Genomic DNA, 27,326 nt, shown 5'->3' with positions numbered 1-27,326 from the left:
CACGGCACAGGATCCAGGACCAAACTGGAAAGACACTCCCAGAGCTTGGGCAATGGCCCACCCCTGCACATTTCCCCCTTCCTCCGCTGCCATCCCTACTGTTGAGCCCAGCTCTGCCGGAGCCCCTCCCCGTGCCCCTGCCCCTCCGTGGTACCCCCCAGCCCCCGCTCCCCGCGCTGGCCCCGCCTGGGTGCCCTGGGAGGGACGCTGCAGCGCTGACGCTAGCATTGCAACTGCCCGGGATATGAGATCCGCTTGGATTCAGCAATTTCAACTCATTTCAAGCCCGATTCTGCAGCAATTTTCTGAGCCAGTGGGATGTTTTCGCCTCTGCAAACGTCCCCTCTCATGCACGGTTGCACCATTTCCCTTTCTCTCTCCCAGGAGGGGTTGCAGAATGGTGCCAGTTTGGATCAACCCCAGCTCCGACAGCAGCACAGCCATTCCCCACATAGGCATCCCCTCGGCCCAGCCCCCTGCCCCATGCAGAGCTGCTGGGTCGGCTCCTACAGGATGCAGCCCTGCCTGTGAGGCCCAGGGTTTCCCTCCCCATAGGGCACCAGGCTCTACATCCATTCCACCACAGCAGTACACTTTCAGCCCTAAGCAGGACATATCAGTGTTGGGCTGGGATCCTTTTTTGCCCTGTAGTGCAAAGTGCCAAGCTCTGGGACATCCTTTGGGGCACCCCAATCCACTTCCCCAGGAGGAGGGAATAGCAGGGTGGCAGAAGGGCCAGGGGATGCTGTTGGGACATTCTGGAGGTTCTGTGACTCTTCCTTGCACCACAGATGTGTCTCACTCTGTGCTACAGGTGAGCCCATATCAACTGACCCCTTTTGCCAGGCCAGAGCCAGCAACAGAGACGTAGGCACATGGGGCTGGCAGAGCCCCTCTAGTGACAAGTGGGCTCGCTGCTGGAATGCTAAGTGCTCAGCTGTGCCACCAGCTATGTTACCAGCTGGGCAGAGTGGCAGGAAGCACCCAAGCCCCAGCACCAGTCACTGCTGGGCTTTTTTATTGGGGCCAGTAAGCAGCCCAGTGTCCCAGAGGAGCTGGCAGGGTGCATGGCAGGGTACGTGCTAGGGCTCCTTGCTCCTAGGATCCTAATGGATAAGGAGCATGGGAACGTGATGCATGTCAGAGGGATGTGCATACACGAGCAGTGACACCTTCCCAGCACATTTTCCCCAGCACTGCCAGTGACACCAGTAAAGAAGGGAGACTGCGCTTTCAGGAGCAGTACACCCAAACTCATGCAGCCAGATAAGGACATCTGCAATCCACTGCCCCAGGAGTCCTGCACTGGCTATGCCAGGAGATGAAGAGGCCCATCCATCCCACCAATGCTACATGGAGCCAGGGTGGCTGTGACATGGAGATGAATGGCTGGGAACCCCACGTTCTCAACTCTCAGCTCTGCCGTGCAGACATGGTAGCACACAGCTGCCTCCAGTAGCAAAGTAAGTGTGAGCTTTCCCCTCCTTTTGCTCCTGGGGAGAATTTGCCCCAGAATCCCACTCAGCACCTCATTTCCAACCTAAATTTATTCATGGTCAGTTTGTACCATTTGTTCTTATGCCAGCGTTGTCCCTTAGCTGAAATAGCTCTCTTCCCTCCCTTGTGTATACTCCCTTGATGTATTTATAAACAGCAATCCCATCCCCTTGCAGCCTTCAGCCTGCCAGCCTGCACGTGCCAATCCCTCCTGGAATCCTCTTCCAATTCAGGCTCTGCTCACCAGCGTAGCCTGGCTGTCTGGCATGACATCTGCTCCAGTTCCCTGGCAGCTTCCTTGGACAGTGCTCTAGCAAGGTCTCCAGCCCACATAGATGTCCAACTCTGCCCTTTCCATCTCACAGCTTCCATGGGGCAACATCCCTCCCAGGTCAGGACCACTGCCCTGGCCCATGCTAACCCATTCCCTGCAGGTCTCCCAGTGGGCTGTGCTTTCATATGATTTGCTTGCATGAAGCACTTCGAAGCATTCACCAAAAGGGCAGGTGAAGGAGCCAACACCAAAGGAACTGCAGAAGATGAAATGCTGGAACTGCTGGAAGAGGGAGAGGTATACTACAGCCCAGGGCAAAGGTGCAGAGAGGCAGGGGAGCAGGAGCTGGGGAAGGTCACTTCAACCTGTCAGCAGCCAGCAAACCTCTCTGATATGTTGAGTTTACTGCCTGCTTACCCTGGTCTTTCCCTAAACACTTGGGTTGAGTGCTGGGGCAAGTTTGGTGCTTCCCCAGGAAGATGGGGAAAAGCTGTGGGGCAGAGCCAAGAGGTTCTCCAGGTTCCCATGGGAGAGGTACACCAAAGTGCCACCCCAGAAGTGCAAGAATGAGCTTGCTGAGCTGCTAAAATGCTCCCTGGCCTGGGATTGGGCTATGCTGAGCAGCAATCCTGCTGCCATCACCCTGTGCACCCTCTAGCACTCCTCACCTGGCTTCCCATCCTCAGACTCACCACCCCCCCACCCCACCCCGGCACCAGGCACACTGCCGCTGGGCACACAGAACAGCACACTACGGGTAAGTGTTGGGATGAGCTGCAGTTCAGCCTCCCTGCTGCAAACCCAGCAAAGCATACACATACAACAGAGCCAAACAGTTACGGTTTTGGACAGCAGGCTCCTCTTGACAGCAGGAAGAGACCCAGTACCACACATGGTGCTGTGCAGACACAAACGGTCTGTGCCACTTGGCCCCAGGGACCAGGGAAGGGTCCCCAGCCCTGTGGTTTCACACAGAGATGTAGCACTGAGCCCATCCATCCTGCAAGCAGGGAACATCAAGGCTGAAAGTGGTGTACACGAGGTACCCGTGCATCCTTTGATGGAGCTTGGGCAGCCTCTGCTGTGACCCCGCAGGGACCTGCACGGGGGCCTGCAGAATGTGGTACAGCAGTGGAGAGGCACCTCTGCTGGTGGGATACTGGCGGCACTTGGCCGAGAGACGACGGCAGTTCCCGGGTGCCAGCGGCCGTGCCTTGACTGTGCACTGCGGGCTGGGGGTGTTGGGGAGCAGCCCTCGTCCCCACAGCCCCTGCTGCTATTCCCTCCCGGGTGGAGGCAGAGTTCTACGGGCAGCCCTGTCCCTGGGGACCGCTTCTCTTTGAAAGCATCCGAGCGGGGAGAGCTGCGCTGCCCGTCCCCAAAGGGTTAACAAGCAATTTCCTTTGCTGACAGCTCGGAGACCGTTCACTATCGACTGCGGGAGAATAAGAGGGGAGAAGCAGCGAGATAAAAAGGCAGCAGAGCTGGCACCGCCTGCTTAATCCCAGCGTTTAATCTGCTGGGGCAGCGCAGGCAGCCTTATCTCGCCGTCCTTCTGCTGCTCCATCTCATTACGGCTCCCACGGCTGCGCGGCCGCCTCGCCAGGAGATGCGGGAGCTGAGCCGGGAAGAGCTGGCCTGGGGCTGCTGCCAGCCCGCCTCGCTCGCCAGCCTCCGCCGGGCCCGCCGGGCACACGACACCCTCCCTGCAGCCCACCTTTCTATCTCCCCCCTCCTACCCACCCTCCCGCCTCCCCCCGCTGCCCAGCCCGACCAGAGAGGCTGCAGGGGGGAGATGACACACACGCACATACACACAGAGATGCAGCCACGGAGCCTCCTGTAGCACACATGGCGCTGCTCACGCCTGGCGCTGTCACACAGCCGGAGGGGCATACTGCCAGTGTCACACATACACTCATTGCCGGGTCTTTGCCCCAGAGCAAGTTCTCCGGTGGTCCGGACTGCACAATGACCATGATCCTCAGGGGTGGATGGAGGATGCAGGGCTCCATGGGATAGTGTGTGTAGGACACAGCAGGGCCAGGACCAGCAGACCACCTCGTCCTGCATATCCTCCTCCCTACATCCTCGTCTCTCCAGGGGCTGCCCCACTTGATGCCTGACTAGCTCTGCTCTCAGCTCATCCCACCAGGCACATCATGGCCAATGTCGCTGGGTTGCCCCCAGCCTGGCCTTGTCATCTGCTGCAGCTGCAGGGCCAGGGTGAGCAGGAGTGGGGGATGCCTCCAGAGTGCTGGCAGGTGTCAGCACACACACGGTCCCTCCAGCCATGGCATTTATCTGTAAATCCCCAGCATTGACACGGTGCAGATGAAGTCTCCACACTAGCCAGGTTGTCAAGGGGGTTATCCTGCTGCCTACAGATGGATTTACTCTGATAAGATTTATTGTCACCCTGTCTGAGGTGCAGCCAGCACCTCACTGCTTCCTCCTTTGGTAAGGCTGTGCTGTCTGCCTAGGGGTGCCCTGAGAGCCATGAGCAGCACGTCTCTGAGTGGCCACCAGCAGAGTGGGTTGGAGGAGAGCTGGGCATGGCCCTCTGCTCCCTGCTGACAGAGCTGATGGGTCTGCCCATCCCAGGGGACCCCACCCAGCCTCTTCCCATCACAGCAGGATGGAGGTGGATACTGGTCGCTGAGCTGATCAGGCTGAGTAGAGCACACATCTGTGCTGCCAGAGATTTGCTGACGCTGCTGGCAGCATGGCTCCTGTCACACCTCGGTAGCTTTGTGGCTCTCCTGCATGGTGTGGGGCAGCTGGGACTCCTGGGGCTGCCAGGGTGGCCGTGCATGGAGCAGGACAGCTTGAGCAGAGAGTGTGCAGCTTGACTCCAGCACCACGTTGCAAACCAGCAAGGTGGCCACAGGAGCTGGGGCCTTGTGCATCCTCTGCCCCAGTGTGACATGGGGTGGCCAGGAATACCCCAAAAAGGGGAATTTGGCTCCAAGGCAGTCTGCTCTGCCCTGGACTCTCACCCACTGCTGCCTGCTCCTCCACACCCCACACCCCCACCCGCTATGCTCCCCAGCACTGATTTCCCTGGGGCCAGCAGGGATTGCCCTAAGCCACCTGGTGCAACCAGGCAGGAGCTGAACCAGGCTAAATCCCTGAGCAGCGGGAGGGGCAGCCACCTGACAGCATGGCCCCCATCCCCAAAGTCACCACATACACCCTGCGCAGCTCCCCTGCTCTATACCAGCTCCCGCCTCTTCCCTTTCTCCTCCCCTCAAGGCACTGACCCCTTGAGTAAGCTGTGGGCTCCTCTCTGTCCGCCAACACGAATCGGATCCCAGCATGACAAAACTGAAAGAAACAACATGCAAACAAACAGCCCGAGCTCTGGCTGCACCCTCCTCTCCACAGCCAGCTTGGGGGGCTGCGGGTTCTGGAGGCTTGGTGTAACCAGTTGGGGTGATGGTGTAACTCGCCATCACATCAGGAGCCCGAATGAAGTGGGGTGATCACAGCCCAGCGGGAAAGGGCTCGTTAATAGCTGAGTCCTTTTAGTAGAGATTAGGGAGCTGTGCGGCTTTGATCTTTGATTGCCAATTTGCATCTTGAAGGCGCTGGGACCTCATCCAGCCTCAGCGCAACCCTTTGTGGTTATCTCGTGGCTAATGGATTTGTTCTTAATGCTGGAGCGTGCAGGCTAAAGGCTGATTAAACCCTCTCCGCGGCGCTAAATCAATGGAACAAACATGATAGTGGTTGGCTTTCTTCAGCCTGCGCACTGCCGGGCGGAGGGGCTGATCGACAGAGCCCCTGCATCCCGGGGCTAGCAAAGGCTCCCTTCTTGGTGCTGACGGGCAGGGAAAGTGGTGTGGGCACAGATGGGCAGGGACAACATCGTGGCCTCTATCTTTGTATCCCCATCCTCTGCTTTGTGATGCAGGTGACGATGGGCTGGGGATTCTCAAGACTCACAGTGTATCTGCCCCTGCTGAATGCTTGGGCCATATTCCCTCTGTGCTGGACCTTGGCGTCTGCAAGAGCTCCCTAGTCCCCTTCCCAGCTCCTCCCTGGTCCCACACACAGCATGCTATGGGAGCAGAGACATGTCCTGTCAGGAAGGGGATGGTACAACCTGCCCCTCCAGCTAGGGGACTCTTTCTCCCTCCTCATACCCTCTTTGTCTCCCACACACAGAGGAACAGCCTGGGAGCTCCCATCTCCTCTGTCCTACAGAACATCTCCCCTTCTCCCTGCTCGGAGCCAGTGCCCCATTCCCAAGTGTGTGCTGCCTGCAGCAGCCCATACATCACGTGCTATGAGCAGCAGTATCTGTGCACCCCAGCCATAAAGCGCATGGTCCTCACTGCATGCACAGCTTCGGGAAAACATAGTTCCCACTGTGTCTGCAGGCAGCATTAGCAGATGGGACAAAATGCACCACCCTGCCCGTGGATGTCCCAGCAATAACTGCTCACCCACCCTATCCCACTGTGTGCCTAGACTGGGAGTCTGGGGATGGAAGGTGAGCACCAGAGTGGCAGGACTAAGGCTTTAGAGACTAGAACTGTGAGGAGAAGGATTTTTTGCAAGCTGGAAAGAGATGGCCTGTGAGCATTTTGCATCCTTCGCTTTTTGCAAAGCTCATGGCATCACCCTAGATGCTGGCTGCAAGGCCATGGCTGCCTCCAGGTTTGGTGGCATTTGAGTGACAGAACCTGAGCCAGGATCCAGCTTCAGGACCTGAGCTGCCTGTGTTGGTGGATGAGACTATGAGCTGCAGCACAGTGAAGCTCAGACCAGTTCCTTGCTGGGGACCAGTCCATGAGAAGAAGGTGCTGGGAGCAGCCTTGCTGGCCCTGGGCTGTACCTGTGCCAGGCTCGGCCCCAGTGAGCACTGACTGGCACACATCATTTAGCCAATGGGATCACATGCCAAGATTCCCATCTGCAAACCTCTCTATTGAATCTTCTCCCCTCCGACAATATTTGCCAAGTGCGGGAGATAAAGTGGCTACAAAAGTCATCAGTGCCTGCATTTCAATCTGCACAGGCTGGTGGTAAAGTGGTGACCAGGTAGACTGGCAGCCCTTCAGGGTGGTGGGACCCCAAGAGCTCAGCTCACTGAGCCCCTTGCCCCAGCTCCCAGCCAAGCAGCCCCCATGCCCTGTTTGCAGCAGTGTGAGGAGAACCAGGACACCTCCAAGCTGCTGCACTACATCTCTGCCTGCCTGGGATATATGCTGCTGCCACAGACACTGCTGCCTGTGCAGCCTGTGCCACCCTGCTCTGGGGCACCAGGACAGCCCCTCCCCTGCACTCGCCCCCACCTCTGCACCAGGACAGATGTCTGTCCTTTAGCATCTTCCCTTGCAACCCTCCATGCAGAACCAACCCACCACCCATAGTACTGCCTCATGCCCTCCATGTCACCCCAGTGCCCCCAGCTACCACCACCTTGCCCTGCCTGCACCACATAGCCCTTTCTCTCCATTGTTCCAGGCTGCCTTTGCAGTCTCTGCAGTCGTCCCTGAGCAGATGAGGCAGGACACAATGCCAAGATACAGCTGGAGGAGAAGCCCAGAGCATTATCAGCCCAGGGAGTTAATTAAGGTCATGTCAGGTGATAAGGAAACAGGATGTCAGAGCAGCAGCAGTGCAGGGGGGTCAGAGCCTGAAAAACTCCCTCTGAAAAACAATTCCACTGAGATATGATCAGCCATGTGCTCCAGGATGGAGCAGATGTCAATAACCACACACACAGAGGCTCCAAGGGATGGACCCACATTCAGTACGGGATGGGATGGGGATGGGATAGGGTGTTGATGGAATGTGGTAGGATGGGGCAGGCTGTGATATGCCATGCCTGTGCAGTGAGAGGTGCCTGAGCAGCCCTGGTTCACCGCTCCTGTCCTTGCACAAGAGTAATGTGCCCCAGTGCGGCCAGCACCATGCTAGCAGGGCAGGAATCACTGTGAACCTCTGTCCATAATTAGCACACGTAATTGCAAACATTCTCTGATTAGTAAGACCTCAGGGCCAGGCACGTCAAGCCGCTTGACAGCACTCGCACTGCTTCTGCCTCAGACCATTTGCTTTCCTGCTCAGTGGTGGCTTTGTCCCCTGGGTCAGGCAGTGCCATGGGGCTGGGAGAGCAGGGCTGGCCTGGTGTGACACAGCATGGTGCAGAGCAGGAGACAGGCACAGGGGACATGTTGCCAGTGCAAACCCATCTTTCCTGCATGAGCAGCCATGGCACCCGGTGCCCTTCCTGGCTGGACAGGACCTGAGCCAGTGGGACATAATTAATACTTGTATCAATCTCACCTAGATTTGCATAGTGACCTCAGTCCTGTACTGCCCAGGAAGGTGGGATGCTCTGTGCTCTTCCCAGGGGCAGCAGCAGCAGATGCTGTACTAGCCCTGCCTCCTCCATTGAGGTCACACTCCCAACATGGCTCTCAGCTTACACTCATATACACCCCATTCCTTCTCTCCCCCAGCAGTAGGGACACCCGCAGGCCTCTGCCCTATTCCAGACACTGGCGTGATGGAAACAAATGGAGATGCTTCTCTTTGCTGTGTGGTCCCTCCCATACTCCTCGGGCTGCAAATAAATTGCAGGGATGGCAGCTTGGAAGTAAAGTGGGGTTTGGAGGGCAAAGGGGTGCAGCTGAGCTGCAAACACACCGTGGTGCCTACCTCTGCCTGCCCAGGATGGGATACAAGGTCTGTTGTCAGCATCCACTGCTGGTGCCTGCTCTCCTGGGGCACTCAGCTCACTTTGCTGCCCTGTGGGCGCAGCTGCAGGTGTCAGAGGGATGAGACAGCATGGGGATGTACGGGGTGCCACTGTTCCCAGGAGGTGACAGACTAGCAAGATATCCCTGTGCAGCCAAGTGTGGCACCTCACCACATCTACTGGTGCTGCTGACAGCTGCTCCTGGCCCCGTGACACCTTGGGGACCACGACCCTGCAGGTACTGCTGGATACAGGAGACACAGGCACATCTCCTGTCCTAGGGCTGCCCTCTGCAGCTACTGTCACTGGTGTGTCTCACCCATGCCTGACCACAATACACACAGCTCCTGCAGCACTTGCAGCATTTGAAGCACTTGCAGCACCCCACAGCATCTGTGGCACTTGTACAACTCACAGCATGTGCTGCCCAGTGCACCTCAGGGATATGGTGGATGTGATCACTAATTGTGGCCCCTGCTCTGACTGGGGCCTGATTGCAGCTGCCCAGATGAGCATGACTGGTTCAATCAGAGCCACTGGCCCCTCCAGCACACTGGGCACTAGGAATTAAGCCACTAATGAGCTGCTGGGTGGAGGGATGGCAGGTAGTGATTAATCAGGGGCTCAGCTCTAAGGAGGGGTGTGCCTCCTCTCTTCTCCCACCCTGCACATCCCAGGGGCCGGCAGCTGCCTGCAGACCAGTGGGTCCCCAAAACCCTGGCTCCCTGCCTGCCCAGCCACTGTGAGCAGGGGACAGCCTGGCTCTGCAGCCCAACCCAGCTTGCCAAAACAGAGAGGGATCTCCATTCCGTATGCCACTGAGACACAGAACCAATAGGTACTCTCGGGTTCTGGCCTTCCAGCTTCCCCCCATCATTCCTCCTGAGCTCGCCTTTGTGGCACTACAATCAGGAGGGAAGCTTTTGTTCTGTTAGAAGAAAACCTGTTGAGTCCAGTCCAGCTTGGCCAGTGCTTTAACAGCCATTCAAGTGCAAAGTGTGCTCTGGCTTGCATCCATGCCCAGAGAAGGCCCAGCAAGCTGGGGGTGCCTCCAACAAGGAGCTACCCTACTTGTGCGAGCATAGCTGGGGAGCACCAGCCATGCAGGCAGTGATGTCTCCTAGGGTCAGGGCAGCCACATGCAGGAGCCCCCAGTCCCAGCAGGTCAGGGGCAGGTTCAGCCTCTCCTGCAACAAAGTGCCAAGTGCCCTGGGTCTGCCCTCACCTCTGCCTTGGTACAGGCACTGCGATGCAGCTCTGGGAGGACAGGGCTGGCAGCACCTTGCCTGTAACCACTGCTGGCACAGCACACCAGGGCATGGCTCAGAGCACAGAGGGAAGGTTTTGCAGTGTAAGCAGGGGACAGAAACCCCCAGAACCACATGGGGAGCTGCAGGGAAGCTGCTCAAGCACAGTCCTGACTCTGCTCCCCTGATGGGAAGCCCTGGCTGGCTTTCTTCCCTGACATGGCCCTTGCAGAGTTAGGATATAGCAGAGGTGTCAGCACCTGGAAAAAGAGGCCAGAGACTGGCAAGGAACAGGGTAAAGAGATGCATGTTCTCCCCTATTGCACAATTAATCATGAGAGGTTTTTCCTCCTTTCGTGCATGAAACAAAATTTGGCAGGGTGCTCTGAGCATGGGGACTTGCTGCTTGCTCTCCAGTAAAAACATCTGGCAGAGAAATAACCCAAGTGCATCCCTGTATGCTAAGGTGGGGAGAGGCAATGCCAGGCCACACAGGAAAACCCATCAGGACTTGATCCAAAGCCCCCCATGCTGTGAGTACCATCAGCCATGTGGTCCTGGTGTTTGCCCCTCTCCCTAGCCCCCAGCATACACGTGGCCATGCTGCTCTGATGGCACCACTGTTGTTCCAGCCTGCAGGCACTGTTATTCTAGTCCTAGACAAATAAATGCCCAGGCAGGCGCATCCAGCCCCTGCCAGCTGCCTGGGTGCTGGCAGCAGCTTCTGTATCCCCTGCCTGGGCTCTCCTCCCACCCCTGTCTGCCTCTCCCAGCCCGCTCCATCCCCCAGCCTGGCTGGAGCCTCAGCCCATCCTTTCCCACATCAAGCCTCAGCCTCCACAGCAGCATTCCAGCTATTTGTTATTGGAAAAAGGGGGAAATACAATTTTTGACAATTACTGTTTTTTCCACCTGACTGGCTGCAAACTTGTTAATTTTTTTCTTTAATGTGTGAACAGTGTCGACGGCAGCTGCATGTGAAATGACTCGACACCCTATCTGCGGGTCCCTGGCTGGCTTTCAGCACTCACACCGCAAACATTGCCTTCTATAAATAAAGGCCTATATCTCATCAATGGCAGAACAGCAGAGCTTTATATAGTCGTCTTACATAAAACCGTCTCTCTTTATGGGCTTCAAACCATTTGCGTCACTTAGTGCAGCTCCGTAAACCTCCTGCTCCAGCCGCTCTCCTGTGGAGGGAGAGCCCCTCATGGCTGCCCTGTGCCCAGCACCGCTATCATGGAGCCTGGGGTTCCTGCTCCACCCAGGGCTGTCCCCCGCTGCCACAGGGCCAGGTGGCAGCTGTTTCATCATCCCCCCCACCCCATACCACCCTGGCATGGGTCTCCCTCCATCCCGCCTGGCCTTGGCACTGAGCACCAGTGTGGCAGCCAGCACTGCCAGGCACCCTGGCGCCTGGGGACAGCCAGTCGTGGGCCAGCACTGCACACTCTGCCCTTGTCACCCTCCCTGTTCCTGCTGCAGGTCTTGGGGCAGTGCAAGCAAGGATGCTGGGATGTTCTGCTCCATCCTCAGTCACTTGGGAATCAAGGACTTAAAGGGATGAGATCACAGAGGGGGGACATAGTTCCAGGCTGAGGGGACCAGCAAGCTCCCCTCAGCTTTGATGCAAGGGAGACATGAGCCCAGCTGGTGGCTTTCCAGCCTGCTACCCAGTGAGTGTGTAATGCGGGGGATGCCCCTACAGCCACAGGACAGAGGTCCCAGCCCCAGCCTGCATGCAGGCTCCCACAGTCCCTGGGGCCCCTGGTTCCATATGGCAGAGCCTGCCCCTCCGGCTTGCTGCGGGCACCTGCTTGCACACACGGATGGGTCATGCGGCTGGGGGAGGGGGGTGAACAGGGGGGGCAGGCGAGCAGGGAGGCCATCCTCACCACAGCTGGCAGTGCAAGAGCTGGGGGATCAGAGCTGCAGAGCTGCATGGTTACAAACGTTCATTTACCTCTGTGACACCCCAGCTGGCTACCCCAGCTGGCCAGATCTAGAGGGACACAGGGAGCCAGTGGCATCATGGCACTGGGACCCACAGTGCACCTTGCCCTGTGGCTGACCCCAGTGCTGCCTAGCCATGGGACACCTGCCATAGGTGACACTGGTACTAAGGACAGGGTTACAGCAATGACTTGCCAGCCACAGTGCCACGTAGCATCCAACCACACCACTGGCAGAGGGTACCAGCACCCTCAGATCCCCCATGCCCAGCCAGCCACACTGCACCACATCAACCCACTTCATGCCCCAGTCAGCCACGCTGCACCCTGCCAGCCCCACAGCCCTGTGGCCCCAGTACACTCTTCTGGGGCCAAGCCCTCATGGGTGCCTCAGACCCATCCCTTTTGCAACAGCCTAAGCTGCCCACCCTGCTCTGCAGCCAGCAGTCCTGCAGGGCTGCTGCCCCACAGAAACCCATGGGTGCCTGGGCCCCAGAGGACAGCAGTGTGCCTGATCCACCCAGCTCGGCACATGGGACTGGTCCTATGGCACATCCCATGTCCCTAGGGAGCCACACCAGGCGCAGGCGTCCTGGCTGCTGGCTCCCCCTGTATCGGAGACAGGCTTATTAAGTGTGTGATATTAAATTACCCAGATAAGAGCGTAAGAGCTTTTAAAGTCAATTCATTAAATATAATTATGAAGAGAGCTTTTTTATGCTCACGGTGATCCGATCTCAATCAGGGAGATGGTGGGAAAGCCGCTGGCTCCTTCAGCATCTCCGCTCCCCTGCTGTGTTGCCTCCGCACCCCTCTGCTCCCCCACCTCGGCCCTCATCTGCTGGGAGCCAGCACCCACGACCACAACCCTCACTACCCACCCCACTGCTCTGGCACCCCTTCCCCGGTGTTGCTGCTGGTGCCACGAAACTGGGGTGGGGTGGCACAGGGGTTTGCCCAGCAAAGGGGTGGGAGATGGGAGGTTATGGAGGCGAGCTGCAAAGGCTGGCAGATTTGTGAAGGAGGGCATCAGGGTATGGAAATGATCAGGGGCAAGAGCCAGCAGTTCTGGTGAGCTGAGCACAGCCTCTCCCCAGCCACAGGTTCTCTTCCACACAGGATCTAAACCCCTCCCTGTGCCCCACAGGGCAGCCTTTTTAGGGACCTAGTGGTGCATCCCCACTCCCCAGGCAGGCAGGGTTCACATTTCCCAACTGTTCTATATTCATTAATGCATCATTGCAACCAATTAATACCTGACAGCCAGGCTGAGGCTGCCCCAAGCTGTGGCCAGACCTCTCACGTGCAGGCCAGATGTCTTCATGCCAGCCTTTGCACCAGGACACCCCATTTGCCCTGTGCAGCCCCAGCCACTGCCCAGGGTGCAGGCACACATGGGATTGATCCCATCTTTCCTTGGGGAAAGCCACAGGGTAGTGGAGGTCTCAGAGACACCTCAGGAACCTCACACTCCTCACACCACCCCAAGCCATCTGAAAGCTGGATTGCCAAGTCACCCAGAGATGCATTGTGATGAGGGGCACCTCTAGGTGCAGCTAACCCCTCACTGTCCCATCTTGGTACTCCATATACTCATCAATCCTATATCCACATACAGGCTGCTGAAGCCCAGGCACTACAGGGCAAGGAGTAGCTGCCCAGAAGTAGGGTGGGCTCAGGGCTGGTGGGGGCTGGTGGGAGCAGCTACCCACTGCTGGGAGCTGCTGGACTGACATTTATTTTTAGACGTGAATTGTATAAATTAGCATTTCTCAGTGGATTAAGCAGCAGGAATTGTGTAAAATTAAATGGCAATGAATTGCATTGAAGTCCCCCATTTTCTGGTACAAGCAAGCACCTAGAGCCATGCTCAGCTGGCTCATGTGTAACAGTACTGGAGATGCCACCGCTGCTCTGGACAGGAGATCAACCAACCTGCAGCATGTCTGCACCACCTGGGACACAGACCTGGGGATGTACAGGCACTGAGGACAGGGCGCTCTTGAAAGGCTGTGAGCCTGCGGGGAGGTGGCTCAGTTACTCGGCTGGGGCAGATCTGGTGAGCAGAGCATGGTGACCCAGATGGTCATGACCGGGATCATGTGTGCAGCTCATGTGGGATCATTGAGATCATCAGTACCAGATCATCGGTGCTCCAACCTATCCTGGGCACTGACACCACCAGCCCCAGCCCAGCCAGTCCCTGCCATGCATGGCAGGATACCCACCACAGCCACACCACCCTCCAGCGGGGATGACACTGTGCTGGGACTGGTAGGGAATTGCATGTCCTCAGAACCCCTCTGTGCCCCAGCCAGGGCAACTCCTGGAGTGTCTGGAGCCCAGTGAGCAGCTGAGGGGCCCCCGTGAGCACCCCATGCCCCAGGGCACACTCAGCCCTGCACAGGGGGAGAGGGGAAATGGGGTGGAGGAATGCTGGGACATGAACAGGCATCTAGCAGGGTAGGGCAGGTGAAGAGAAGCGAGTCCAGCTCTTTTACCCAGTGTAAAAATAGGCTGAAAATGTGACATTTATTAAGTACGGTTCTGGAGGAAAGGTCAGACAGAGTTCCCGCGTCACGAGAAGTGCAGTTCATGGGGGATATGGCAGCAGAACCTTGCTGGGAGGAAGCAGGGGCAATAGCCTGCTGCACCTTGCCCACTCTCCAAGCCAGGATCTCTCAGTGTGCACTTCAGGTACAGCTGAGGATGCTCCCACAGTCTGGGCACAAGGTCTCCCCTTCTAGGGATCTGCATGGCGTGTCAAGGAGACCCCCTGAACCACCCACATCCTGGGCAGGCGGGAGTCCCTGCCTAGAGACACAGGGCCAGTGCCAGCTCTGAGAGGATCTGCCAGCTCTCAGCAACCTCCCCGCTCTTCCCCAGCCTCCAGTCCTGGCAGGACTGGCTTCAGAAGCCACACAACAGAAACAAAAGGCTTTTGACAGGGGACTCGGTTTTGAGAAAAGCACCGGGCTCTCACCCAGCCCCGAGCGGAGCCTCCTGCAGCAACCGCTGCCAAAGAGAAGGCGGGATGCTGCTGCCGGCCGGGGGCGACCATCTCCACACACCTCCTCCCACAGCCCTCAGACCCCTGCCCATCCTGCCTGTCCCTAAAGCACCGCCGGGAGGGCTCTCCCTTCCCCCGGTGCTCCCAAGTGTGGCCAGCACTGGTCTTGGGCTGCGTGGCTGTACTGGGGGTGCAGGGTGAGGGGGTAGGGGGACAGGCCCAGCCACCTGCCGCAGCTGAGCCCCAGCCCCCTGGGGATGCTTCCCAACCTCCCGCTTAATGGCACGTAAAGAGCACTATTGATTTCCCGTACCGGTGCTGCATGCTTCACACCCTTGGCACCACAGCTGCACTCCCCCATCCAGCAGAGCTCTGCACCCATCACCGTCCCCAAGGCACCAGGCAGCATGCCACCGGGCACTGAGCAGGGGAGGCCCAGACCCGTGCCGCCGGGCAGAATGGGGACTGGGGGGGCTGCAGAGAACAGCATGGCTCGAGAGTGTTGGAAGAGGCTTCATGGAGGCCTCCAGCAGCTGACACAGGGGCCACATCTGTCAGCAGGCTGCAGGGGAGCCTTGCTGCAGCTCAGGGCTGTCCCTGCTGTCTGGGGAGATTTACAGCCCAACCAGGCTTTATTACATGGAAGATGCTTACGCTGGGGATTTTTCCCCCATAGTTTCTTAATTTGCTATCCCATAAAGAATGTGGATTTGTGACGTTAAATAGGAGAAGATCATTTACCACTCACAGCTCTTACTTAAAGGATCCGCATGAGTTATTTATTGTGTGAGCACAGGCTGCAAGTGGCAGTGCAAGGGGACATGCTCCAGCCCCGGTGCTACTGCTGCTCCCGAGCAGGCAGACAGACACCAGCAGCCCCACTGCCTGGCCATCCTCATGCTGTAAAACTTACAGCTTCTGGATAAAGTGCACCTTGTGCCTCTCCATAACTCCTACAAGCATGGAAAAACTTCCCTTCCTTAGCATTCTTGGGAGCACAACCTCTGCTCCAGGGGATGCTCACCATGGGCTGGGTGCCCCGGGACTGCAACCCATTTGTCCCACTGGGATGTGCTGCAGATTTGAGAGCCCTCCATCACTGCTGGGACATACTGTGACTCATGTATCCACCCACTACAGTGGGGGCACAAGATCTTTCTGAACATAAAGGCACAGATAGGGACCCACAATTGGGACCAATGAAGCCTGGAGCTCCCCACCACACGATGGCTGTGTGCAGAGCAGCCCAGGTGCCCCTGCATCAGGGCCACAGATGGGAGGCACAGGAATGCCCAAGCCCACACACTGCAGCTGGGACTCACCCTGCCTGCAAAGCAGCTTGTACTGTGTTTCAGTTGTTCCCATGAGGTAGCACGAGGGATTGATTTGGCCTGGGGAATGGGTGTAGGAGGATCCAGCTCCAAATTATATGATGCCTTGACAGGTCCCATTGCTGCTGGGACATGGTATGAGGCAGAAAGGAATCACATCTTCCTTCATCACTCCCCACGCCCATGCCCTGCAGCCTTCACTGTCTCAGGTGCACCCCTTTGCTCCAGGCAAGTGAGACATAACAGGGACTTCCCTTTTTGCTGACAGACCCTGATGCCTCAAAGGCTGGTTTGGAGGGACGAGCTGAGGACAGGGGGCAGGAAACCTAAGCTCTCTTTCCTTGGGCTGAGGGTCAGCCAGCACTAACCATCTTCATGCCTGAAGCCTGCTCTGGAGCACAGAACTGGCACACTGATGCCTGGCTCCCCAGCATCCCCAGGGCAGACCCATAAAAGCAGCTGAGGCAGTCAGGCCAGCTGGTTATGCACGGCCACACGCTGAGAAACCGGGTTCCAGTGACTGTCCTGGCGGTCACCCTCAGCTGCCACGCAGCACGGCACACACCACACACCGTGTCCACGCTGCGGGAAGCTTGTACCCAGCCCCATCTGCCCGAGTTCTTCCCTGTCAGCTTCAGCTCAGCACAAGCCAAATCCCATAGCCATGCCATGCCACTGCCCAGCACAAGGCTGGGCTCGCTGCCCCGCCCCACAAACCAAAGCTGTTCAGGATCCCCCAGGAACACCCCACGGGCTGGAGCCAGCGTGGCTGAGCCACGTGCAGGACTGTCCAGCCCCGGTGCTCCTTGCTCCCAGTCCTGCTGAACAGCACTTCTTTACGGCAAACTCAGGCGTATGGTTTAGAGCTGACACAGAGCTCATCAAAAGCCCGGGAGGAGTGGGGATGCCTCTCGCCCCCTGCTCCTTCCCACTCCACGGCAGTGGCCCATGCTACACCCCCTCCGCCACAGGACAGCCCACCCCAAACCCCCCCTCCCCCAAACGGCGCTTTCTTGGGGACAGGCATCAACCCTGAGCAGCGAGCAGGCGTTTACCGTTGGGCAAGAACTGAAGCAGGACATGCTGCATCAGCCATTTCCAGCCCCACGGAGCCTCCTCTCCCCCCTCAGCATCCTACACAGCCCGTGGCATCGCTTCTCCCTCCCCGCCACAGAACGGGCTCCGGCTGGCAGCGCCGCTCCCGGGAGCGTAGCAAGGCAGCCGAGCAGCAGCCCCTGGCAGCCGTAGGAGAGAAGCGGCTCATTTCCAGAGTCATTACGGTCTGAAAAGGGTCCCATCAGGTATTCCGCCCGTTCAGCACATTTATTTTCCCAAACCACAGAGGGGATTTGTGATTCCGGGCTCAATATTAGCGAGAGCTGCACGCTGGCGGCTCCCGGACGGGAGCTGGCTGCCTGGGCAAGCAGGAGGCCCTGCCAGCCAGCCCTGGGGAGGGAGCGGGCAGACCCTAGCAGCTCCCCGCTTGCACAGTTGCAGCCGTGACTCCGGAGCCGAGCTACTCGGAGTGTGTGTGTGCACACGTGCGTGCGCAATGCCTCCAAATTCACACACCCCAGCGCCAACGCTACCCCCCCCCCCCCCAAACACAGAAAGGCTCCCCTGTGTGCAAAGGGGTCTCTGCCAGCCCTTCCCCGCCCGCCACTGTCACTAACCAAAGCACCCTGCGACAGAGCACTTCAGTTCAGAGAGAATCGCAGATTGGAGAGGCTTTACACAACGGTCTCCCACTGCCCGCTGCACACCTACCCCAGGGAGCACTGAGCCCCGATCCCCCTCCCCGTCTCCTGCCTCTGAGCCCCTCCGGCACGGAGCTGCCGGCAGCCCGCTCCTGTGGCGCAGAGCCCTACCGAGAGCTCCCACGGAAGGTCCTCTCTCACTCCGTGTGAAATTTGGAGGGAAACTCAAACAGAGAGAGATGCAGACTTCAGCAACCAGAGCAAGCCAGGGAGCCCGGCTCTGGCAAGGCATGGCCGGTGGGTGCCCCCTGTGCCTGCTGGGGCCCCTGGGGAACCTGAGCCAGGTGTGCACTCACCACAGTGAAATCACGAGAGGAGCAGTTCTCGCCGCTGAAATTGCAGCTCTTGAGCATGTCATCGAGCTGGTGGCCAGTGCGGTTGACGATGTCGGCCATGTCGGGGTCAGGGTAGAGCAGGTCCGTGGCCTTGTGGCCATCCCGGTCCTTGGGGGGCAGCCCGGTCATGTTGGCCAAGTGGAAGATGTCGGCATCGGTGAGAGCTGAGTGGCGGTAGCGGTTGATGTTGCAGATGGTGATGGCGGGGAAAACCATCTCACGGATGGCCTCCTCATCCAGGGCCATGACATGGGGGTGCTCCAGGTAGAGCAGCGCCGATTTGGCTGCCTGGTAGAGGAAGAAGGCGAGCGAGGCCACGAAGGCAAATGCCCAGAGGGTCTGTCGCACTCCCAGCCGCCCTGACCGGCAGATGTGTCCCAGGCCATGCAGTGTGCTGGCGCTGGCAAAGGCAGCCAGATCTCGGGAGCGGGGCCGGGCGGGCTCTTCGATCAGGCTCTCCTTATCCCCTTCTTCTTTCTCCTTCTGCTTCTCATCCTCCTCGGCAAATTTGATTTTACACACGATTTCAATCGGCATCTGCCCCGCGCGGCCGACGTGCCCAGCCAGCGAGCTGCCCCCCGGCACGGGCACTGGCCGAGAGCCCGGCCAGGCGCTGGGAGGGGGCTCGGGTCCCCCCCAAGCCCCAGCACGGCGCCGGGAGGGCCGAGCCGTCTCGGGAGGGAAACGCAGCCCCTCTCAGCAGCTCCGAGCCGCCGCTTCTCTCTTGTCTCACTAGTCGATCGTCTCCGTGTGCCTTCGCTTATCAGCACAAATACAGCTGTCAAAAACCCCTCTCTCTCCTCTCCCTCGCTCTGTCTCTCTGCCTCTCTCCTTCACTCCTCTCTGGTTAAGACCCCAGCAGATACAGGCAGCATTTAAGCATCATGTGCTAATAAAATCCAGGGAATACTTAATAATTCAAGACATGTCAACATTATTTCATCGTCAAATAAAGAGCGAGCGCCAGAGAAAAGAGGCAGTGTGAAGGGCCCGGCGTCTCCGGGGCAGGGAGCTGTGCTGCGCCCTCTCCCCAGCCCCAGCTCCGAAAGTGCTGGCGGAGCCACTTGTTTGAATGGCTCGGGAGCTGCCGAAGCCGTGCCGAGCCGTGCTATGCCGAGCCGAGCCGTGAGATGCCGAACCGCTTTGCTCCGCGCTGTGCCGTGCAATGCCGCGCCGTGCGATGCCGAACCGCGCTGCTCCGCGCCGTGCCGAGCGATGCCGAGCCGAACCGTGGCGAGGCGGGCGGGGCACGGACCCTGCCCCCCGTCGCCGCCGTCGTCGTCCCCGCCCGGCCTCGCCGTGCCCCGCCGGCCCGTGTGCCCCGGGGCAGAGCGCGGCGCGGCGCGGCTCGGCGGGGGCGGGCAGCCTGCGGGCAGCTCGCCCGGCGGCCCCCTCCTGCTCGCCCGCCTGCGGACTCCTCCTGCCTCGGCGGCTCCCTGGCCGTTAACTACCTCCCTGCCACGGCCCGCCGCGCCCTGAGTCGGAGGGCGCCGAGACCCGTCGGTCCCTGTCCCGACCCCGGCCCCAAGCTGGCCGCCGGAGCGGGAATGAAGACGGGGCGCCGGGGTTGCACCTCCCCGCTCCCCTCGTCCCCGTGCTCCCCGGTGCCCCAGAACTGAGAGGGCGGCAACACCTCCACCCACCCCCCGCGGCCGGTGCTGAAGTCCCCTGGCTTCACTTCTGCCCCCCACCCCTCTCTGTTCTGCACGCTGGGCGTCTCACTGCCCACGGCCCGTGTGTGAGAAGGGGGGGGTTACTACAGGCAGTGACCAGTTCTGCTAGAAAGGTTGAGCCGGGGTCACTCTGTTCCACCCTTCCGAGCTCCTTCGCCTCCTCAGGGCTGTCTCTGCTCCCTCTGCAGCACACTCACGTCTGCCCCAGGGCACAGCCCCACGCAGGACCCAGCTCCATAGTAGCACTGCTCGGCACGCAGTGGGGGAAGCAGGGGGTCCTCCTGCCCCATTCTGCCCGAAGCAGTGGGGCTCAGCGGGGTCAGAGCTGCGATGAGTTTATGAGTTCACCCTGTGGCACCGACCACAGAGCCACAGGGCGCTTGGGTCTGGCTGCTCCCCATGAACACCACCTTCTGCCAGAAAATCATGGTTTCCCTCAGCTTCCTTCCTCGGTTTCCTCAGCTGGTGAAGGAGGGTGAAGGAGACTTAGCTCTTTTAGAAAGGCTGAGCCAGACCCCTCACCCACAAGTCAAGCAATGCCCTGCAACCCTGCCTTAGTGGCACAGGGGTAGGGGAAACACCATCTCCCTGCCTCTAGAACAAGCCCAGCACCGGGTACCCCCCTCCTCCCCAGGAGACGTGGCTCTGCTGGGGAGGTGCCTGCCTGGCTGGGAAGCTGGGGTCCCCGGAGGACAAGTGATGAGACAGCCGCCCATGAGCTCGACAAGAGGCTTCGCCTCCCACCGGGGACTGTGCCGCAGGTCAGTGTGACCTTCACTGTGCTGCCAATGCCAACGGCAAAGCTTTCCCCAGTCGTCCGGCAAGCGCACACACCATCTTCAATCTTCCCATCGATCTGTGCATGGCACACATGTTCCTGCCTCTGTGCAGGTCAATACAGCATGATAGGCTGCCTCCGGCAGGCAGCACGCACAGCCTCGTGTCACCCTGCCCAGGGGACACCGTGTGCACGTGCCAGCCCCACATCCCCAGTTCGAGAGGCACAGGTGGGCAATGGGCTGGGAAGGCGGTTCAAGCACTGCCGTCACCACGGGGGGCCCCAGCCATAAGCCACAAGCTGCTTCTGCAGGGCTGGGGAGATGCCTGGCCCTGCAAAGGCCGTGGGCATCAAGGGCCTGATCCTGTGTCAAGGAGATTCTGCAGGCCAAGGCAATGTCTAGCTCTGAGTCTTTGGTCTGCAGAGCCTAGTATGGAGTTCCTTCCTGTGTCTCCCAGTGCTGTGGTGGTAAGGGGCACAAGGGAAGGAAGGAACCACCCTGTAAGCGTGGATCCTGAGGTACAGGTCAAACCAAGCTGTGTGAGACCACCAGGAGCCCAGTGTCTTCTGGTTCTCAACAGTCATGACACAGAAGCAGGACCCTGCACAGCCCAGACACCCACACCACAAGGACCACAGATGCTGTGTCTACTCTGAGCATCTTTTGCTCCATTAGCAACTGTGACCTGGGCTAGGCACATGTCTCAACACCCTCAGCATTGTCCCCTCCTTCATGGCCAGAAATGTGTCCTCTTCTCCCTGTGCAGTCTTTCCTCCCCTCCTGGTCCTGCCTGGCTGCCCAACAAGGACAGATGGGTGCCAAGGCTCATCCCCTTGCAGGATGACCCAGGGCACAGAGCTGAAGTGCAGCCAGGCTGGGTTGGGATCAAGCTGTGCCCAAGTGAGTGGCACCCAGGGTACAATCCAAATCCCCAGATGGAGCTGCAGGCCCGCAAGCCCTGAAGCAGGCCCAGCTGTGGCTTTGGGGCCATTAGCACCTGGGGAGAGGACACGACAGGAGACAACCATGGCTGGAAGAGTTGGTAGCGGGGAAGCAGAGTGGATGGGAGTGGGAGGAAGCAGGGTCACAGGGATTGCTTTCTCCTGGGACCAGGCAAGGCATTTAGCACAGAATGTGGCTTATGGTTTTCTACTGTAGCCTCCTACCTGTGACTGAGTATGGAAGACATGAAGAGGGACTCCGCAGCATGCAGTGGGGCTCAGCTGCCCCTCCACCCAGCCATGAGCAGCTGCAGAGCCTTTGCACCTGCTGATGCCTCCCCATCCAGCCCTTGTTTTCAATGCTAACACCAGGAGAAGTCTGATGCCCTGGGCTCTGGGCTACCGAGTTTCACCAGACACTGCACAGTGAACCAACAGGATGGAAGGAAGAGCAATCTGAGGGCTTGTTGGCAGATTGGCAAAGTGGGGTCCCCCTTTCTCACCCCAGCACCCCCACCCCCAGGGGATGCTGAGAAGCAAGGACTTGGCATAGGGCCCCTGTGCTGCACTCAGATGATGGGGGAGGCTGCAAGCGCCAGGGAAGACAGGACTGGAATTTGAAATGATGTTGACAAATCGGAGAAATGGCCTGAAAACAATCAGATACAATTCAAAAGGACAAGCGCCAAGAGCTGGGCTGGGGTGGGAAGGAAATCTGCCCAGCAAGGGGGAGGGCAAGTGGCTGAAGGGCATGGCTGCCAGGTGGGCAGGAGAGCAAAGCAGAGCCCCCACTTGGCAATGGGCAGCAGCATTGGTTTGTTCCAGTTTAACACCAACATCCAGGATAGTCCCAGCTGGATAAACAAGGCTGGCAGAGGGTTGGACCCCCCAGGCAGGACACGTGGTGAAGGTGCAGTTATCTGTGTATGCAGAAGCTGCATTTCCAGATGCCCAGCAGCCAGGCATCTGCTGGGAAAAGCAGCCGGGAGCTAGGAATAAAACAGGAGAAGCCTCATTCATTTGGGATATGGGATCTGCCAGTTCAATATGGGATGTCTGGCTGCCCTGCAACTGGACTGAGCTCAGTGGAAAGGAGGACATTGCTCAGGGCTGCGTGAAAAGGAGCATCATTCGCAAGGCATGTGAAACACTTGCTAGGGGCGAAGCCTTGGTGGAGCCCTGTGCCTGGTTCAGGGACCACATGTCAAGAAAAATCCAAACTAATTGGAAAGAGTAGAGAGGATGCAAATAACAGAGAGCAAAGCTGGAGATAGTCTGGAGGCCCTAGGGGTTTGGGTGAGAGTAGAGGAGGCTGAGAGGCTGCATCTGTAGACAAAATAACTGCTATGATCATGGAAGGAGTGGGCTTTCTAGAGCATCAGGGCCCTGACACACTGAACATGACAGCAGGGTCTAGGTCGAGTTTCCACGTGGGAGAAGTGGGCTTACAGCCTGGAAGGGTGCTTGGTGTGACTGGTCCTCCTGTGGTGCCCTCCAGCACTCTCATGCTGATAGTTCCCCCAAGATACAACATTTTCTGTTCTATTCTATTCTGTGATTTCCCTGTCTTACCACCAAACCAATGGGTTGAACCTTTTCTGTATTAGTGCCGAACCTCCTGCCATGTTGTGCCACTCTAGTGAGCCCACCTCACAGCCTGCAGCTCCTCACAGGCTGTGAGGACACAGACTGCAGCTCCTCAGTGTCAGCACAGGGGATCAGACAGGAAACTGAAGGGTCCTGGTGGCTGGAGCAGCCTGAGCAAGGTGGGGGACAGAGGTGACAGGACAATTGCAGCCATGTGTGGGGAGCAGGCACTTGAGAATCCCAGCAGGCAGCATCCACTGATCCACTGCTATTCTAAGTTGCCTGTGACATGGATCTTGCTTTTCTGGGCACTTCGGCCGCCAGCCCAAACCTGTGACCATGCTGATGTGTCTTCCTCACCAGCTCCACACACTCAGAGCTGACGCTGGCTCTGTCCCGACATCCAAAGGGAAGTGGATCTGGGCAATCATTAATTTTTGATCTAATTGAAGGAAACATGACTGCAGAGCCCAGTTGGCCACAACATTCAGCTCCACCTTGTGCTGGTCAGATCCTCTGAAACCCTTGCAAACACATCGGCTTAACTAGTACAATTTCCTCTCCAGACCTCCTCGTCATGCTTCTGGCACCTGCCTGGCAGGTCATGAGAGCAATGAGAACCTCAGCTGTGGGGAGATGTGGGATGACAAGATGTCTTCTCCAATTAAGGGGGAGCAGGGCTGGTGACAGTGTGATGAGCATGCCAGGCATCATTGCCTGTGGTGGAGAAAGCCATGGGATAGCTTGCACTCCACTCACCAAAGCCTCCGTTCTGTTCTTCTATGCCTGTGGGGACCAGTGGGGCTGGGAACAGTGGGAGGGAGTCGTATGCTTCAGGGCAGGAAGCAGAGCCATAGCTACGAGCACCTTCATCGGCCTCAGTGTGCTGGGATTGGGAAGATGGCTGCACAGACCAACCTCGTTGGTGGCTCTGGTCCCTGGGCAGGAGGTGGCTGGGCTGGGCTGCAGCACGTGCAGCAGATGACATGTCTGCCAGGGCCAGCAGATGCATGGGTGAAGCAGCACCCCATTAACACACTGACCCTGTTTACATAAACTACTCCCATTAAACACAATACCTTATTAAATACTTTACCCCAATTAAGTACAGTACCTTAATTAATACAACACCCCAATTAGGGACAGTACTCCCATTCAATTTATTCCTTCATAAGCGCAAAAGCTCAATTACAAAATCTCTTTTGTAAGCTATGTGCACAAGCTCTCGCAAGGTGCCTTGGACACCTCTTGCTGTTGCCAGAAAAAAACCACTGGATTCATGTGGCTTTTGGGTTCCTACCTCCATGAATTTATGGAGTGGGTTTTAGTAGGATGTGGGTGTAGGGACATCCACCACAACCAACAGAATAATGTCTTCCTGCATCAGAGCCAGGTAGATCCCAGGAACTCTCACTGAGCTAACGGGTTCATAGGAGAAAAGGGTCTGTGCTGGGCACAGGCTAGTTCCATGGTATCTAACCCCTGGGAGCAGCTGAGACCTTTCTGGCTGCTGTCCTGACTTCTTCACTCAAGAGATGCTCAGCTAAGCCCCTCTCCCAGCCAGCCCTTGCCCCATGCCCATGGAGAGACAGCAGGCCAGTGGCTGCTGTGGGCTGCCCAGCCATGCACAGCAGTCCCTGCTGATGGTCTCCATCTGAGACCAGCCACTGTGCCATGGACCTGCACCACCCTGACTCTGCTGAGCTGAAAGCAAGAGGAGCAGCAGCAACATGCATCTGCTCTCGATGTTCTTCTCTGACTTGGTCAGCACAAACCACCCCCAAACTGAGCCACCCACTTGATCACTCCACACAAACATCCTCACTGAGAGGAAATGTACACCTAAAAGCCTTCCAAAGCAGAAGAAAGCAAAGCAGAGCCCTTTTCCCAGAAGGATGGGCATAGGTTTCAGCACAGACGGTGTTCATCAACCCCAGGAAGATCCTCAGCCCAGCACATATTTCCAGGTTCGGGGTCTGGTGGTGGTCGTTGGCCCATGACCGGCCTCAGGTCAGGCCGAGCTAATGCTGCCCTCCAGTCCTGAGAGGGAGGAGTGGAGGAAACGGCCTCCCCAGAGCATCCCCTGCGGCTGGAAAGGCCATTGCAGACGTGACCCAGAGAAGCAGCAGCAGGAGCCCCGGCTCTGAGCACGGTGCCCTGGGTGAGCGCAGTCCCTCTTGTCCTCACTGCTATTAGGAAGGGGAAGGCGTCTGGGAGCCGTCGCTGCAGCGTGCAGAGACACTCGTTTGGTTTTATGGCTTTTATTGCTGCAGCTGGTTTATCCTCCCTGCTCTCTGCCATCTTGAGAGGGCAGCCGGGCAGGCTGGCTCATGGCCCCTGCTGTTGCCATAGCAGCTTTGGTGGACTGGGAATGTGCCTGCTGCAGGGTGCTGCTGGGCTTGCACCACTAGTGAAAGCACCAGCACGGTGGGGAAACTGGGCTCAGCACCCTGCTGGGACACTCTCCAGAGCTACCTCTGCACAGCCCACACCAGGAGCCCCCAACCCCTGCCACTTATCACCTGCCTAGTGGTTTATAAAACTTTAAAGCTAATGGTGTAATAAACTCCAATAATGATATTGCAGCTGCACCAGGGCACCCTGGGATGAATATATTACAGGAGCTGCAGCAGTTATGCAGGGAGGGCAGGATCTGGGCTGGGAGATGCTCCAGCCAGTTCTCCAGGAGACAGGTGAAGCCTTCCCTAGCTCCGCTTGTGAGCAGAAGCATCCCCCAGTCCGCTCTCAAGAGCCAAGGAAAGGCAACTAAAGAATGGGCAGCCCACCTTGGCTACAGTCCTCCCTGACCATAAGCCAGGCCCAGAGACCTCCAATGGAAAAGGAATTGTGAGGGGCATAAAACCCTAAGATGGCCTCTTACTCATGGACAGGAGATGCTCAGATGTTTGAGCTGGGCTGAGACCCAGGAACTACCTTGCTTCCTCTGGTGGGAGGCCCACGTGGCACTGGGCCGCTGGATGAGATGAGCCCAGGACACCATGTGCAGCCCCTGGGCACCAGTGCGTTGTCCCTGGCCTGCCTCGATAGTGCCAGCCCCAACATATACCCATCAGGGTTGCTGTGCCAGAATGCACAGCTGCTTGTGGGGGTAGGGATGCTGATGAACACAGCTGTATGGGCACAGCTAGTACAGCTGGAAGGGCAGCTTACAGCCAAGGGGACATACCCAGAGCTGTGCCACATTGGAGAGGCGGGATGACCATGGGTACATCTTTGCTGTAGTGTGTGGGGAGAATGAGAGCACCATCCCATCCTGAACAGCCCTGATCGTGCACCAGCAGGTCTCAGCTGTGCTGACATGGGAACAGAAGGGTGATGGATGCCACAGGGCTGGAGCTTGGCACAGCAGCGGCAGGAAGCCAATCACCATGCTCCCTAGACAACTCTGGAGGGGTGCAGTCTGCAAGTAGTTCCAGTGCAGGGCACAGGTAATGCTGGCACTCCAGTAGCACCTGCACTGGACAGCAGAGCTGGTGCTCACCCATTGCATCTCAGCCCTGGCTCCAAGGAATGTGAGGAGCTAGACTGGAGCATGCCCAGCCAGCAGAGCATGAGGATCTGCTCTTCATGTTCTGAGACATTGCTCATCTGCTCCCTCAGACTTGGTTGTGCCCGCAGCACCTCTCCTGCCCCATCTCCTGCAGACACTGGCACCCAGTACCCAGGCAGTTCCCTCTGTCTCCTCACAGCCCTCGACCACTCTTCCTGCCCCATCCCTAGCACTTCACCCAGGTAGCTCTTGCCTCCCACCTTCTTTCCTAAAAACAACAGTCATAAACCGCCAGCAGAGCTGCCTCAGCACAGTAATAGGGCTGAGGTTTTAAATGCACCCAAGTCAGAAGACTGAAAGTTATGGGTCCCCAAACAGCCGTAGCTCAGCCGCATGGTGCCCATGACGGCCCCGTGCCTGCACAGGCCCCGTGCCTGCACAGACACCATGCTGCGGGCAAGGGGCAGAGTTAGCGTTACCATGGGAACTGTGGCTCCCCTTTTCCTGACATCTGTGTGATTAAAGCGTCAATCTTAATGCCATTGCGTGCCCAACAGCATGTGCCATGGGGGCACCCTCCTTGCCCTCCCATGGGCTATCAGGCAAAAGGGCAGGGAGCCAAGCCTTGGAGCGCCTGGGCCCCTAGGTAGTTGGACTGCAGGAAGGAGCAGTAATTTGGAGGAGGCCTCTGGGAAGTCCTGGTAGGAACTACAC

At 58.1% G+C, this 27,326-nt stretch overlaps 1 protein-coding gene across 1 annotated transcript in view; it reads right to left on the bottom strand.

Annotated features, from left to right (window-relative positions):
* ASIC4 (acid sensing ion channel subunit family member 4) overlaps positions 1 to 18,912 on the bottom strand; it is a 28,423-nt gene extending 9,511 nt beyond the window's left edge. The window contains exon 1 of the mRNA XM_008494059.2: positions 18,083 to 18,912. Within this exon, the coding sequence (XP_008492281.1) occupies positions 18,083 to 18,658 (576 nt within the window). The 5' untranslated portion in view covers positions 18,659 to 18,912. The remainder of the gene's footprint in view (positions 1 to 18,082) is intronic.
* Positions 18,913 to 27,326: the final 8,414 nt, after the last annotated feature.

This window comes from Calypte anna, chromosome 7 (assembly GCF_003957555.1).
Source record: "Calypte anna isolate BGI_N300 chromosome 7, bCalAnn1_v1.p, whole genome shotgun sequence".
Taxonomy (NCBI): Eukaryota; Metazoa; Chordata; class Aves; order Apodiformes; family Trochilidae; genus Calypte; species Calypte anna.
Note: the sequence above shows the minus strand (reverse complement) of the source record. Positions and strands in the feature narration are given on the sequence as shown.